Raw genomic sequence first — 17,816 nt, forward strand, 5'->3', positions numbered from 1 at the left:
ACCAACACCAACAAACTGCACTCCCTTGCAGAAATAGTCCCTCCTGAGATCAGACGCGAAGTAGCTGCAAATGTGGAGAGGTTAAGGGCTTCTACCAGCTCAGCTCACCCCCTACATGGACACATACTAGCACCAACTCGATTGAAGTACAGGAACAGATTTATGCACTCCTCATTCCCCACTAGTGCAGATGCAAAGAAGACCAGACTTCTACTCTGGAATTGAAAGATCCCTTTTCATCCAGAATGCTTAAAATTGGAGAAAAAGCTTCCCCCTGGTATTGAAGAAACCTGGACTACATGGAAGGCACTGAACAGACTAAGAGCAGGTGTTGGAAGGTCCAAGGAAAGTATGAAGAAATGGGGCCTTCTAAAGGGGGATCAGTCCCTAATGTGAATGCAGCGTGGTACAAACGACAATCCACCTTATTAATTGCCCTCTATGCCCTGTTAAATGCACAGAACTTGATCTAGCATAAGCCAGTATCAATGCTGTTAACATGGCTAAATTCTGGGCCAATATTTTGTAAATAACTGTATAATTTAATGTAAATATTGTAATTTCATGTACTTTATTTAATTTTGTAATAAGTTATGCATCTGTAATCTATACTGTTCTACGGACATGAATGAATGAATGAATGAATGAATGAATGAATGAATAAATGAATGAATGAATGAGTAAATAAATAAATAAATAAATAAATAAATAAATAAATAAATAAATAAATAAATAAATAAATAAATAAATAAATAAATAAGTGGCCATCTTCAGGCAAATAAAAATTAAACAGATTATGTGATAACTAAAATATATGTATACCAGACAAAGACAATGTTACAGAAATAATTATAACATTAAAATACATGTAATAACAAAAATTATGGTTATGATCTTCTTGTCATAATGTCTTTAAGTTGACTTACAACCTCAGGCAAAATACAGATCAATGATCAACAACTTTAAGGGCTTCTGCGATCAGCAAAACAGCAGAACAGCGCCGGACAGAAGAGAGAATAGAGGCGGCCTGAGAAATAATGCAACATTTCTGGGCTGCCAAAAAGGCTCTAATGGCCCAAAATGAGAATAATATCACTCTGTTTATATTAACCTTGACATGACCTAAACCAACTGAAACAGAAAGTAATCTGAATTTGGCCAAATACTGTTCTCTGGTACTCCTGAATGCGTACCCTTGCTTCCCATTAGAGGTCACAGTCATTCGTAATAGTTAGAGCACCTGTTGGATGCGAAGCTTCCAGCACAGCTCAGGAAGAATGTCAAGGTGACGAAGATGTTTCCCTAGGCAGTTATGTCCAACACCCTGTGGGAGGGGCAATGCAATATATCTATGGTATCCACTTCTTGTCATATGAAGCAACTAAAAGGAGGACCAGAGGTCTGATTTTGAACAACTATAAATGTATTCATAACAGACAAGTTTTTGTTCTCGTTTAATACCTTTTCTTGGTAATATGTTTAAAACCTACAAGATTCACTTGAATTTTATGTTTTGTAACGCAGTGGAACCTCGATTATCCGTTCCCGGAAAGTACGTTTCCCCGGATTATTCGTTCAAATTACATGGTCCCGTGAGCATCCTAATTAAATTACGTTGTAAAAATCCAGCATTATCCGTTCCCCGTTAAAACAATTTCCCGGATCAACCGTCCAGAAATTTCAGTCCCATCAACGCTAAATTCTTGATCATGTATCACAGAAGAGAAAAGAAAATATCCACCTAATCAATACAAATTTATTATAAGCTACTATATTATAGTACCGGTTTCGACTCCTTATGAGTCATCTTCAGCTGTACATTATCTTTTACATTAGTCTAAGTTAAGATTCCGCCTTGCTGAGTAAAACGGTGGCACAAATAGTAATATTAGGCATATTTTAAAATACAAAGGCCAGCTATATATACATCCAGTGTCGAGTGTGTCTACGGGTCTAAAATCGTGTTGATCAACTTATTTCAAATGGTATGGATATATAAACATATTAAAATATACACAAACATAGTAAAATTGCATATTAAAATACACATTTCATGCTAAAGTCCAATGTGGTAAATGGAGGTATGTTCTTGTGATTTGACATCTTGCGTCTATTTGTTTACTTAATCATCCAGCATAAGAAGAAATGTCCATGCTTGTGTTGTGTGGGGTGCTCACATATTATTCTATTCTATACTAGGTTCATCCACTTTTGTAATTACAATTTTCAATTATCAATAATAAATACGTGTGTGCTAAAGAGTATGTGCAGCTGAGGTTGTTATAAGAACGTTGAATGCAGTGCTTTAGAGTGCAGAAGTCAGTTGTTAGGTGGCATTTCCTCCCTGTCTGTAATTGCCGATAAATATTGCTGCTGGGGTGGATGAGTTGTGTTCAACCTGGCTGCCTGGTGTGCACTGTACCGTGTTCTCTTAGTATTGGTATCCGCTGTAACTCGCTCACCTTTGACAAGCTCGTGCATTTTCTCAGCGTGGTCAGCACGTTGTTTCTCATGTAGTTCTTTCAGCTCTATTTCAGCCAATTTTTTTGCCAATAAAGAGATCTGGAAACAGACAGCAATCCAATAAGAGCAGTACAGCCCAGGAATCCATTCTTTATTTAACATACATGTACTGGCTTGAATATAAGACACCCTGGCATAAAAGACGACTCTGAAATTTTGGAAGGTGTTTACAAGAAAAATTAAATAATGAATGTAATTACAACATATTCAAGCTCTCCTAGAAGTAGAATAACTTAACAAGCTCTAAAACAAAAGTTCTGTTCACTATGAAAGATTGTGGGGTTTTCTCAGTTTTATCAGTGCAATCTGTCAGTAGACATTGCAGAATAGTGGAGAATCCTCAACACCACTTCTTTTGTTTATACCACCCCTGAGTTACATAAAAGCTAGACAAGCGTTTTTAAACACAATATTTTTCATAGAAATGCCGTTGACCCAAGCTAAACCATATGTTATCTATGTGTTAAATGATGTAAGTTTTGGAATGCACGGGCTAGACAGTAGGTTGCGCATACCGACAGATGGTCTCGTTATTGGTCGCTCATACTCTACATTACTTACCGTAAGGGTTGCATCCTTTATGACCGCAATTCATTCGTCTGTGTTGTGGCTTTGTACTTCCGTAACATCTAGAACTAGCTACATCATACTTCACACCAATACGTGCATATTTCTTGCCTAATTCAATGGACAAATGTTAGTTAAAAAAATCCCTCTGGCAGTAGCATCACTAGAACTTTTAACACACATTCCACCTCTATTGCCTTTATTCCAATAACTTTGCAACTAACTGGATAAACCCAGTTTAATTTCTCCTGTATGAATCCAGTAACAAAACTGGCAATTTCACTAAGATTCTGCCTTTGATCCTTTGAATGCTTCTCTTGATGTGCCAACATTCTCAAACTTTTCTTCATTATTCTGCTGATTTAAAAAAAAAAAAATTTCAACTTGCTTTATGTTGCACTAATACAGATAGGTCTTATGGTGACGATGGGATAGGAAAGGGATAGGAGTGGGAAGGAAGCAGCTATAGACCTAATTAAAGAATAGCCCCAGCATTTGCCTGGTGTGAAAATGGGAAACCATGGGAAACCATGGGAAACCATCTTCAGGGCTGCCGACAGTGGGATTCGAACCCACTATCTTCCGAACGCAAGACTTTGCAGTAAACAAAAAGTTTCTAAACACTGTAGTCGAATTCAAGAGTGTAAACTCAAGACTATCGTTCATGATGGTCAAATCAGCGAATAAGAAATACCAATAAATGAAGATAATAAAAAGAACCCCAATATGGTTGAAGAGTTTTGGGACAAACTGGGGGGTGAAATACTCAAGATCCAAAAACATAACATCAAAATTCTCCTGGGGGATTTTAATGTACAAGTGGGACAAAAGACAAAAAGGGACAGGGTAAGGAATGAAAGAATAAGGGAGGAAGCTGGTGTGTACCCATCCCTGAATGAAAAAGTGACAAGGGCCCGTTTGAAATGGTTTGGCCATGTCAAACAATTGGACGATGGAAGGACAGCAAAACAATGGTTACACACAGTCGTGGCCGGAAAACAACCAGTAGGAAGACCTAGGAAGAGATGGCTGGACCAAGTGAAAGAGGACATAGGAACAAGAGGAATCAGCTGGGATGTCGTCTTGAGAGTAGAGTGGTACATGGACAGACAGAAGTGTAGAGTGCTCGTAAACCACACCCGGGCAACTGGAGTGGAAAACTGATGATGATGAAGTGGGACAGGAAAGGAAGTACACTGAAATAGTTTGACAATACCCAGCACACAACAGGACAAATAAAAACAGAGAAAGACTGATCAATTTATGCAACATGAACAACTTAAAACTCATGTCTACCCATTTCAAAGCACGCTCCAACAAAAAGAAAACATGGGTATCACCAAACCCCTTGCTAGGCGAATTTCAACTGGACCATGTAGCGATATCTAAAAGCAATTACAAGGAATTTATAACATCAAAGTTAGAAAAGCGGTTAATGTAACATCAGACTATTACTAATCACAGATTAAGATGAATTTCATACCTGGATGAAAAATGCATACCTGTGGCAATGGAGTGCCAAAATTTGACCGTCAATTACTCATCCAAGAAAGGAGGGAAAAAATACAGAAAAAAGCTACAGGTGCCAAAAAATTGGAATGAAGTGACAAAAAATCTGCAGGAGCCAGCAGTTGAATTAGCAACTACGAGATGTCAAAACAAGCATGCATGGTGGAATGCAGAATACGAAAATGCACTCAAAGAAAGATTTGAGGCATGGAAATCATGGAACGAAAATAAAACTGTGACAAATTTGGAAAAATCACAAGAAATAAGGAAACAAACACACCAAACACTGGCAAGAGTCAGAAGATACCTTAAGGCAGAAGTCACAAAAATGGATGAGAACTTTAAGAAAAGTTTAAGATTATTCCACAGGGCCTTTAAAAATTGAATCAAAGGCTACATAGCACCGAGCCTGCATTTCAAGAAAATATCCAAAGTGAAATTTCGAGGAGAGATCAGCAAACCCTTCCAGATAAAAACACGTCTGAGACAGGGAGACAGCTTATCACCAACACTGTTCAACGTGGTTCTAGATAAGGTCATGAAAACACTGTGGAAACATAATGACTCGGGTGCTATAATAGGTAGTAAAAACAAACATGTCAAATCCAAGTGTTTGGCCTTTGCTCATTATTTGGCACTCTTTGGTGAGACAGAACAGGAAGCAATAACACAGATAAATGAACTAAAGGAGATAGCCGAGAAAACAGGTTTAAAAATCTCCTTCACAAAAATACAGATGATGAGCATGGACAGGAATTATGTGACGGTCACAAAGCAGTTTAAATACCTGGGAGAGATTATCAGCAGCAACGGGATGGATAAAGAGGCTATGGAAAACAGGAGACTTAAGTTGAAAAAAATTAACACTGCACAAAAGCCACTTACAACAAAAATAATATTTCCATTAATGCACTACTAAGACATTATGATACTGTGGTACAACCAGTGATTCTGTATGGGGTGGAAACAACAACACTAACTGTGGCCGTTGTTGAATAGCAATGAACAGAAACCAGTGAAGCAACAAAGTCCTTGTTATCATTTAATTTTGTCTTGCCATCATGTTGGGTAAACAAAAACATTTAAAGAACTGAAGTGTTTATGCAAAGCAAATTATTGTATGTAGCTTTCATATTTAAAAATTATTAAATATTTAGGCCTATAGAGAAATGGACTATGAAGAAGATTTATGGTCTTTTACATTTCCTGATTTAAATTGTATTATTTTGTTAAGTATAGAAAGGGATTTGGAATTGTTATACATGGCTTGTGAGGCAGGGTGTGCCACGTGTAAGTGGCCTTTTCCTGTCGTTTTGTAATGTCCGTGAAGATGCGAATTAAGCAGAAAGGATTATTCTAGATCATTGTCATGGGCCAAAGTATAAGTGTTTTTATTGGCCAGTATATTAGGATTTTTAATTGGTAAATGTGGCAAACGGGAGTGTTGCTATTGGTTATTTGTAATCACTCTATTTCCTGTCTGTGGTTCCTCACATGTGTGAGTTAATTTGTCCGCGCCTTTGAATTTGGATCACTAAAGCGGGCGGACGCGTTTTGCGTCCGTCCCGCAATGGGTCTTTAGCCGGTCAAGGTAAGCGCTATGTTTTTGCCTTATGTTATTTAAATGCATCCTTATGTTTCGAACTATTCCCACTTAATGTAAGTTCAGTAATTATGTAAGAGTTCATTTCGTGTGCCAGAGTTCATTTCGTGTGCCGGAGTTCCTCTAGTTTTCCACATTTTCCAAAATAGAGCATTTGTATGACTTAGTTATTATGCTAGTCCGCAGAGTGTTGTTGTGGTTGTAAGTAACTGTAAAACTCTTTCTTGAATAGCGTAATTAATTTTTGATTCTTTCGAGGTTGCCTCCTTTCATTCCGTAAATTTAACTTTAATGTGAATCTCTATGTCAAAGTTTGTTCGTGGCCGAGGAGCTTAATTGCTTCCCTTACACATCTTTTGTTTTGTGTCTCAAGTATCAGTTAATCCGCAGTTCATTTATTTGTTCATTTATAATTGTATGTTCATTTTCTCAATAATTATTTGTCTGTTGGGTGTATTATTGTAAGTCTTTTCTCCCCCATAATGTCATACGTTCCCATGGACCTGATAGGGCTTCTAGCACCTTCCACTCTCCTCTCTTAGTTGTCATTTTTGGCCTGTAAGTGTTCCCTTGTATTTGATTTAATATTGCGTATCGAAAGATACTCGTCACGTTTCCAAGTCCTGATGTGAATTCTCCACCACTGCGTCATTTTACTATTTCCTTATTCATATTATTAAGTGTCTATATTATTTACAACTATTTCTTTATTTACATTTTATGTCAACATTTATTATTATTATTATTATTATTATTATTATTATTATTATTATTATTATTATTATTATTATTATTATTATATTTATTATTATTTATTGTTGTGTATGCACTGAGTCCCGAAATTAATGCTACATCTGGTAGCAAGACTGTAGGTTATGGAAGGATAAAAGGCATACAATGATCTCTCTCGGCTAACTCTTCTAAAAATTAATTTTAAATCTTAAGTTTGAATACAGCTTGTAAGTGTTAACCTGTGTATTCTTAATCCCTATTTCCTTTTTTATGATTCTTGTGCGAGTTCATCTCACCATGTGTTTTTCGTTCCACGAGGGGCAGTTTTGTGTTGTTGTGTTTTACCTTGTAATTAACGGTTGGAGGAAATGGTGTGTAACTATTTGCAACAATTTTTTTTTTCTGGTTTCATTAATTTTAATAAATTTTCTTGTGTGGCAAGGTTTTGTTTGACCACATGTTTTGTAGTAAAGTAATATCTTCACATTTCGTGTGCTGTGTTCGCGTTCTGAAAGTCTTTTTTGATATATTTCAATATGTTTGATTATGTCAAGTTTTCTTCGATACATCTGTTTTAATCTTAACATCTGAGTGATTACTTGTTGCTTTAAACTACGTCGTGAAATTGTGCTAAGTACTGTCCTTCTGTGTCTGAATTCATGTTTATCTCTTGAACAGCTGAAGTGTGTTGAAAACAGCTGAGCGCTTGACCCACTGCGAAAGTGCACTCCCTACATCCGAACTTATCGTGTGTCGCGTTCTGCTTGTTCGTCTTCTAGACCACGTAAATTGTAGTGTGAATCAGGTGTGAATTGTCAGAGTGATCATTGTGTTCTGGTTAAATTTTAGCACGGAGTTTACTTAGTTTTTCTGTAATTTCTGTTTTGGTCAATTTTCGGCAACAATTTTAAGGTTAAAGTTTGTAAATTTTCGCCTATTTCTTCAAGTGTTTTTCTGTTCGTAATTCTTGTGTTTCGGCAAATTATTTCCTAAATTTTGTTTCTTGTCGCCTGGTGTATTATATTTGGCAGTATTCCGCATGTGTGATCTTTTGAAATTATTTTGGTGTCGTGTTTTAGCTCAGTATGTACTTGAATTTTCGGTCATGTTGTGTTGTTTTTGGCCTTTTGCTAGATCTGGGTTCGTTTCTGAGTAGGTATAAGACTATTTTGGGGACAGTTTCTGGGCCAGCTGCTAAATTCGAAAGTTTCCTAGTTTGTCTTGTGCTTTTCCATCGTGTAAGGGTCTGTTCCCTTGTCACATATATTTATTAACCCGTGTGTTCCTATACTTATTAGGAAGGGTACTACATTGGCTGTGATAGTTGTAGGGTGAAACGTGGTCACCATATTCATAGACCAGCTAGGCTGAGGCCCATTTATGGGAAATTTGATGGGTTACGGATCTCATCTGCACTCGTGCTCGTGACATGTTTGAAATCAAGTGTATCTGGTATGAGATTCCTCGTAATCTTTTTTCTTGGTATTAGGTGCCTAGATGGAGAACGATGCCCCTTGTGATTATAAGAATGATTACTAGGAAGATTTTCTGCAAATGTTCATTTCGGTGTCCTTACACTGAGCTATAAATTGTTAAATTCATAGTAGGTCTGCAGGTTGTCAGGATTTTCATTTCTGTTATTTTAAATTTGTCACTAGTGAATTTTTCGAAGGTGTTGCGATTTAGCAAACCCAGTCAGCTAATTTTCCTGCTTGTTTTGTCTTATTCGATTTTATCGATGTTAAAATTTCTTGCATTACGGGTTTCGTATCTTAAAAATTTACGTACTCAATTTGCAGAAGTATGGGATTCTCTAGATTGAGTACGGTTCTAAATTTGGGTAGCCATGCTGTATCAGTCCTACCATTTTTGTAAATACTGTATGGATTGGGTGCCTTGGGTAGGCATATGTATGTGTGTACTGAGACTTAGGGCTTACGGTGCTGAGAGGCCATTCCTCTCCTAGGAGTACGATATTGGCCCTAAGAGTCTCATTGTCGTGCGATACATTCAAGTGTACTTGAGGTCATGTACTGTCCTTTTTCTATCGTGGGTACTTCTTGATGCGTCATCGCATAGGTGTTTATGTGTGTGTGTGTACTGTGTTTTGTGATGTCATGTGATGAGAGTCAGTATTGAGGTCGTTCGTGCCTTTTACCATTCGTTGGTTATGCTGATTCAGAGATCGTCGCACTTGTTTTGGTGGTTTGATATTGTCCGTCTGTATGTCGCAGGACAGATGAGCTTGGTAGTCTTGTGTGTCGTGCGGTTATCTGGTAATCTCTGGTATGAAGGTTGTACTTGTGCCTTTTATTTCTTATATCAGTGAGTTGGATTTCTGTATGCGCACTCTTGCATCGCTTTCGTGTTTCATTTTTGAGTTCCTGTTGGTAAAGTAATGGATTTCGATCTGGTATTCCTGGCTTAATTGCGCTTTAATTTGACTGGTGTGACGCGTAATACGTAATGTGAGTTTATCTGTGTTATAACTTTTCATGAGTACATGACATGGTGAATGAATAGTGACTTACTAACATCAATTAATTGAAAATGGTTGCAAGCTAACGTAATTAAGTATTTATTTCCCTGTTTTGAGTTCCCTTGCAACATTCTAAACCCTTCCTTTTATTTGTTTGGTTTTTTTCTTAATGTTGGGTGATTAAGAATGCACACGGTAACTTAATTTAGTAGTTATCAGATTTATTTAGTTGTAAGCAAAATCTAGTTAATAAGCTGCGCAGCAATATTTTGAACCTTATTATTAATATTTAATTAAGGATTGCCTTCGTTGTAATGAGTATGGTCATTTGTGACCCTATTAGGTAGATTTTAATGTTATGTATTTTGGGGTAAGATTTAGATATTTATTTAGGGGTATAACTTGGGTTTATCTGTAAAATTTTTGGATACTAGAGTAAACTCCAGCAGATTTTGTTTTGATCTTTAATGTTCCTTTTTCCTTTTGAAATCTTAAATATCACTTGCCTGGGAGGACTGGGGAATCCCTGTGCTACTCCCTAAAGAGCTTTGTGGAGTCACCGGTTTGGTGCTCATGATTTAGTTAATTAAAGAGGAAAAACAGAATATCCACCCTTCAGCCCTTCATAATTTTTAAAAGCTATTCTGGATGGTCAGATGATGGCGTTTCCAATGTCTTCTGTTTTCTGCTGCCGATTGGTTTCTGTTGCAGTAGCTGCGATACCATGGTCCTTCTTCAAATGATGGTGCCTGTTTGGAGGCTGTTATGTGCCTGTTGGCCACTAAGATCCGACGATGGAGTGGGCTGGTGTTCTTACGAGTGGCAGTTAGCAGTATAGCACCATATTCCCTGCCTGTTAACTGTCAGTTCACGGCTCGAGTGAGCTGAAAAGAAGCTTCACTGGTGACCTCAGTGGGACTGAACGTGTGTGGAGGTCGTTGACATCGACCGGTCAGCACCTTCACTAATCAGCAATACCGGTGGTCGCCTGGTGTCTCTTCGACCTGTATGGACGTTCCGGAAGTGAACGAAGTGTTCTAGTGTCAAGTGTCGGATAGGATGTGTGGTCACAACCCCCTCAGGAAAAGTTAGAAAGTAATTGTCTCGAACGTTGCTCGAGTTTAAAGGGGGGGAAGATGTGGCCATTGTTGAACAGCAATGAACAGAAATCAGTGAAGCAACAGAAGTCCTTGTTATCATTTAAATATGTCTTGCCATCATGTTCGGTAAACAAAAACATTTAAAGAACTGAAGTGTTTATGCAAAGCAAATTATTGTACGTAGCTTTCTTATTCAACCCTAGAATGCTTACCTGTTTCTGCTATGCACGAACGCTTACTTGGGGTGATGCTTCACCCCTTTAGTTTCTACCCTGTTTCTCAGGTATATGGACATATTTTGTTCTATGCACTTGCATATAATTTACACAGAACCTATAGAGCAGTAGGATATGATGCGTGAAGTTAAATAGAAATCACGAATACAATCAATACACTAGAAAGTGTACTTCGTTTTAATCTACTAAAATCCACAGCTGCAAAATTCTTAATACTTCAAATAGTAATAGGCACCCTAAAAACGGTACCATGCCCATAAACTCTAATTATGGTAACTATAATACTATATACCAAAGCAAACTGAAACACAATATTGGGAAATAGCGGTCTGAAATTCAAGGGACAAAAGATACAAATGGCTCTATTCCTTTCACAGTTTCCTTGCACGTAAGTCCTGCGTTCTAAATGTACCTCTGGTAAACTGAACAAAAGTCACATTTTCATCAGTAAACAAATTATTTGTTGCCACACATGACCATTCCTCCCCTTCAGAACTGTCCCAGGAATGTCAGTTTCACCGCCAGAATCCTCTGACGCGCTAATTTCAGTAGGATTATCGGAATCCACCTCAACATAATCTTCTGTCTCACTTTCCTGAAATTCACTGTCATTTTCACCTTCACTTTCTTCATCAACTATGGCGAGAACCTTATCAGTAAAGTTAGTGTCCGTCACACTAATTTCCATTATAAAAACGGCTATTACTTCTAATGCGGTGAACAATATATCGCATACATAAACGCTTACCGGGGTGGCTTGTAACCCCACCACACGTCTCGATTCAGTTACACTCAGCGTATGTCTACGTAACATTTATATTGTCACTCAGCTTGCCTTTATTAGAGACTACTGAGAAAGGAAGAGACCAATGCACAAGCGCAGCCATGCAAAACACAATAAAAGAACACGGTGGGGTGGTGCGTCACCCCAGTAAGCGTTCTAGGGTTGAAAATTATTAAATATTTAGGCCTATGAAGAAATGGACAATGAAGAAGGTTTATGGTCTTTTACATTTCCTGATTTAAAATGTATTATTTTGCTAAGTATAGAAAGGGATGCGGAATTGTTATACATGACTTGTGAGGCAGGGTGTGCCACGTGTAAGTGGCCCTTTCCTGTCGTTTTGTAATATCTGTGAAGATGCGAATTCAGCAGAAAGGATTATTCTAGATCATTGTCAGATTATAGATAATTCTTCGTTCTCGGTATCTGATCCCTATCATCTTCAGAATGTTGTGATCTTCTCACTTCAGTCCATCTTCCCCCTCTGCACTCTTTCTTTTCCTCCACAAGAACTTTGATGTTGGAAAGTCTTTTTCTGAATTGGTCTACATCTGCAATTCCTAACCTCCTGAGTTCTTCCTTCATCTGCTTGGCATATCCCCCCTGGCTCTTCAAGTAGTATATTTTATTAAAAATTTGTTTATTTAGCGTGGCTGGATCCATTCTGACCATGTGTCCATAGAATCACAGCTGTCGTTTCCTTATTGTTGTTTCCAGGTCTTCTGTTCTTTTGTATATCTCCTTATTTGATCGTAATCTGTAGTTTCCCTCTACCACCCTTGGGCCATAAATCCTCCTTAATATCTTCCTTTCAATCCTTAGCAATTTTTCCAGGTTTATTAGTGTAGCGTTGGTTTGGGATAATTATGCTTACTCATAATAATAATAATAATAATAATAATAATAATAATAATAATAATAATAATAATAATAATAATAAATGTTGACATAAAATGTGAATAAAGAAATAGTTGTAAATAATATAGATACTTAATAATATGGATAAGGAAATAGTAAAATGATGCAGTGGCGAAGAATTCACATCAGAACATGGAAACGTGACGAGTATCTTTCGATACACAATATTAAATCAAATACAAGGGAGCACTTACAGGGCTAAAAGTGACAACTAAGAGAGGAGAGTGGACGGTGCTGGAAGCCCTATCAGGTCCATGGGAACGTATGACGTTATGGGGGAGAATAGACTTACAATAATACACCCAACAGACAAATAATTATTGAGAAAATGAACATACAATTATAAATGAACAAATAAATGAACTGCGGATTAACTGATACTTGAGACACAAAACAAAAGATGTGGAAGGGAAGCAATTAAGCTCTTCGGCCACGAACAAACTTTGACATAGATATTCACATTAAAGTTACATTTACGGAATGAAAGGAGGCAACCTCGAAAGAATAAAAAATTTAATTACGCTATTCAAGAAAGAGTTTTACAGTTATTTATAACCACAACTAGAGTTAGAAAAGGTGGTCTGCCTCCGAAAACAACACTCTATGGACTAGCATAATAACTAAGTCATACAAATGCTCTATTTTGGAAAATGTGGAAAACTAGAGGAAACTCCGGCACACAAAATGAACTCTTACATAATTACTCACCTCACATTAAGTGGGAATAGTCTGAAACATAAGAATGCACTTAAATAACATAAGGCAAAAACCTAAATAGGAACAAGGCACCTGGAATTGATGACATTCCCTCTGAATTACTGACTGCCTTCGGAGAAACCAGCATGGCAAGGTTATTTCATTTAGTGTGCAAAATGTATGAGACAGGAGAAGTCGCATCCGATTTTCAGCAGAATGTAATAATTTTCACACTGTATGTAAAGAAGTATAGGACCTATATACGCAATCATTTAGACATAGTGAGCCTATAAATCTCACACACATGTTTTCAAACTAAGATGTACCCACCAACATTCTAAATACAAAAACTTTTTTTGACTCAATTGAATTAACTAAAAGATTAACATTTTACATGTGATGTTTTTGTAAATATCTTTTTTATATGTGTGTCAACTGAAGATGATCCCTTAGGGATCAAAACCGGTCTTGACCTAATTTACAAATTTTGAAGTAAATAAATCTGTGTATTGAAAAGGTGGTGACTTTTAAATTATCTTAATATTGAAATTTAGCCAAATCGATCTCCTCTTACCAATTCGATTCAGTATCTCTTCATTCGTGATTAGATCTATCCATCTCACCTTCAACATTCTTCTGTAACACCACATTTCAAAAGCTTCTATTCGCTTTCTTTCTGAGCTAGTTATCGCCCATGTTTTACTTCCATACAATGCCACGCTCCACACGAAAGTCTTCAAAAACATATTTCTGATTCCGATATCAATGTTTGAAGTGAGCAAATTTCTTTTCTTAAGAAAGCTCTTCCTTGCTTGTGCTAGTCTGCATTTTATGTCCTCCTTACTTCTGCCATCGTTAATAATTTTACTACCCAAGTAACAATATTCATCTACTTCCTTTAAGACTTCATTTCCTAATCTAATGTTTCCTACATCACCTGCCTTCGTTCGACTGTACTCCATTACTTTTGTTTTGGACTTATTTATTTTCATCTGGTACTCCTTACCCAAGACTTCATCCATACCATTCAGCAACTTCTCGAGATCTTCTGCAGTCTCAGATAAAATAACAATATCATCGGCAAATATCAAGGTTTTGATTTCCTCTCCTTGGACAGTGTTTCCCTTTCCAAATTTCTCTTTGATTTCCTTTACTGCCTGTTCTATGTAAACATTGAAAAGGAGAGGGGACAAACTGCAGCCTTGCCTCACTCCTTTCTGGATTGCTGCTCCTTTTTCAAATCCCTCGACTCATCACTGCAGACTGATTTTTATAAAGATTGTAGATAATTCTTCATTCTCGGTATCTGATCCCTATCATCTTCAGAATCATAAATAGCTTGGTCCAATCAACGTTATCAAATGCCTTTTCTAGATCTACGAATGCCATGTACGTGGGCTTGTCCTTGATTCGATCCTCTATGATCAGACGCAAAGTCAGGATTGCTTCATGTGTTCCTACATTTCTTCTGAAGCCAAACTGATCTTCTCCCAACTCAGCTTCAACTTGTTTTTCCATTCTTCTGTAAATAATACGTGTTAAAAAGTTTGCAGGCATGAGATACTAAACTAATGGTGCGGTAGTTTTCACACCTGTAAGCACCAGCTTTCTTGGGAATACGTATAACAACATTCTGCTGAAAATCGGATGCGACTTCTCCTGTCTCATACATTTTGCACACTAAATGAAATAACCTTGCCATGCTGGTTTCTCCGAAGGCAGTCAGTAATTCAGAGGGAATGTCATCAATTCCAGGTGCCTTGTTCCTATTTAAGTTTTTGCCTTATGTTATTTAAGTGCATTCTTATGTTTCGGACTATTCCCACTTAATGTGAGGTGAGTAATTATGTAAGAGTTCATTTTGTGTGCCGGAGTTTCCTCTAGTTTTCCACATTTTCCAAAATAGAGCATTTGTATGACTTAGTTATTATGCTAGTCCATAGTGTGTTGTTTTCGGAGACAGACCACCTTTTCTAACTCTAGTTGTGGTTATAAATAACTGTAAAACTCTTTCTTGAATAGCGTAATTAAATTTTTTATTCTTTCGAGGTTGCCTCCTTTCATTCCGTAAATGTAACTTTAATGTGAATATCTATGTCAAAGTTTGTTCATGGCCGAAGAGCTTAATTGCTTCCCTTCCACATCTTTTGTTTTGTGTCTCAAGTATCAGTTAATCCGCAGTTCATTTATTTGTTCATTTATAATTGTATGTTCATTTTCTCAATAATTATTTGTCTGTTGGGTGTATTATTGTAAGTCTTTTCTCCCCCATAACGTCATACGTTCCCATGGACCTGATAGGGCTTCCAGCACCGTCCACTCTCCTCTCTTAGTTGTCACTTTTAGCCCTGTAAGTGCTCCCTTGTATTTGATTTAATATTGTGTATCGAAAGATACTCGTCACGTTTCCATGTTCTGATGTGAATTCTTCGCCACTGCATCATTTTACTATTTCCTTATCCATATTATTAAGTGTCTATATTATTTACAACTATTTCTTTATTCACATTTTATGTCAACATTTATTATTATTATTATTATTATTATTATTATTATTATTATTATTATGAGTGAGCATAATTATCCCAAACCAACGCTACACTAATAAACCTGGAAAAATTGCTAAAGATTGAAAGGAGGATATTAAGGAGGATTTATGGCCCAAGGGTGGTAGAGGGAAACTACAGATTACGATCAAATGAGATATACAAAAGAACAGAAGACCTGGAAACAACAATAAGGAAACGACGGCTGTGATTCTATGGACACATGGTCAGAATGGATCCAGCCACACTAAATAAACAAATTTTTAATAAAATATACTACTTGAAGAGCCAGGGGGGATATGCCAAGCAGATGAAGGAAGAACTCAGGAGGTTAGGAATTGCAGATGTAGACCAATTCAGAAAAAGACTTTCCAACATCAAAGTTCTTGTGGAGGAAAAGAAAGAGCGCAGAGGGGGAAGATGGACTGAAGTGAGAAGATCACAACATTCTGAAAGAATGAAGGCACTGTGGAGAAAGAGGAAGGAAGTGAAGTGGTATTTGCGTGGTCCAAAAGTTTGGCCGGTTCGCAAGAAAGAAAGATTAGTACATTTTGCATTGCGTTTATAGTTCAATTAACTGAAGAAACAAATAGCCTCACCTCTCCACACTATTTGCCAAGAACAGAATGACACCAACCCAAGCAAAAACAGATCCCAAGAAAAGAGAGTACAAGAAATGTTGAGTCCAGTTGTAATATGCACACAAGCTAGAACAGTTGGACCTCCACAAAAATTAGTCTTTAAAAGTTCAGTTACACATAAAAGATGACTATTTTAACATAAAAAACACCATCTTATATTCAGGCCAATAAGGTAAGAAAGATATTTTTGTTCACTGGTAGGCAAGAGTTTTAGGAAAGTACATACCTGATTGTCATGAATGTCCTGACTAACTGTGTCTTGATCAAAAGACACCACCAGTACCTCAAGAGCATTGAGCCTTTCTTTGGCATTCAAGAGTTCTGCTCGCAGTTTATCTTTATCTTTACGCAGCGACTCCATTTCTCCTTCAAACTGGGCCAACATCACACTGTCACATTGCTGAAAAACAAATACTTCTTATGTATCATAAGAACAAATCTGGAGCATGATACAATGATCGGAGGTGAAGTTATTGAGGAGTGAGGTACAACAATGCTGGTGATAAAATTACACAATGAGCCCTGGGAAATGTACTGTCACAGGATGGAGAGATCTAGTGTGGAATGAACAGATATTGACAAGACCTATTGTTTCTGAGAAGCATGCTACACAAAACAAGGAAGGATTTTGTACCAAACACAGAGATATGGGACCTGCTGGGAATGGAGAGAAATACAGTAGGTTCAAATGCCATGGTCATATCAGGAGAGCAATACTTGAACGGAGAATGATGGAAAGAGACCAAGAAGAAGATGGATACAAAAAGTAAAGGAAGGAGTGGAAAGAAGAGTTGCAGATGTGCCAAGAGAACTCAGAGGACTGATGGATGGAGGTCACTGATCCATTACATCTGTGACATGAATTCAAGCAACCCTAATCTTTTAGACATATTTATTTGTGTGCGGGTAATTTCTCTCTCCTTATCATCCATTGTTTGAAGTGTCGTTAATTAGTGTGACCGAGCATGTCTGTATATTTAGAACTGTTATCTGCGATTTTTATGTCAATAACTCCGATCTTCCCCTTTCGCTCAATAACCGAATCTGTTAATGCGCACGTGTGCGGGATTCACTTTTGAACTGTGCAGTGTGCTTCTGCTTCAATCTTCCCAGCGAGTTAAGTTGTGTTGTAGCTGAGCTCCAAGATGGACGGAACTAGTCGTGTTCGTTGGAAGACCTGTTGCAAAGCTGGCGGGATGGAAATAAACACTCCCGGCTAAGCTGTATATTAACTAAGGCTAGCCTTAATACGTTTTAAATTGGTTTCATTCTTCTATCTACTGTAATTTGATGTTTTAGTGACTCCTTTATTATGTGAGTGTTTTCACCGCTGCTTGTGGTGCAAGCAGGCATTCTACCACTGAAATGATCATTCTGATGTAAGTTTGGTGATATTGGATTACACTAAATTGGATACGAAACCATTGGCATGTAAATAATATTCATTTAAAATTGTTTTGGAAGATCATCTACTTCAGTGGA

At 37.3% G+C, this 17,816-nt stretch overlaps 1 protein-coding gene across 6 annotated transcripts in view; it reads right to left on the minus strand.

Annotated features, from left to right (window-relative positions):
* The window catches only part of Cep290 (Centrosomal protein 290kDa), a 1,403,175-nt gene that overhangs the window by 787,396 nt on the left and 597,963 nt on the right, over window positions 1-17,816 (minus strand). For all 6 annotated transcript variants that reach the window (XR_010858542.2, XM_067136188.2, XM_067136189.2 and 3 more), the window contains 2 exons: window positions 16,561-16,734; window positions 2,463-2,562 (listed from right to left, as the gene is read on the minus strand). Coding sequence is in view for 5 of the 6 variants with exons in the window: in XM_067136188.2 (XP_066992289.2) it covers window positions 2,463-2,562; window positions 16,561-16,734 (274 nt within the window). In the remaining variant the exon portion in view is untranslated. The remainder of the gene's footprint in view (window positions 1-2,462; window positions 2,563-16,560; window positions 16,735-17,816) is intronic.

This window comes from Anabrus simplex, chromosome 1 (assembly GCF_040414725.1).
Source record: "Anabrus simplex isolate iqAnaSimp1 chromosome 1, ASM4041472v1, whole genome shotgun sequence".
Lineage (NCBI taxonomy): Eukaryota > Metazoa > Arthropoda > Insecta > Orthoptera > Tettigoniidae > Anabrus > Anabrus simplex.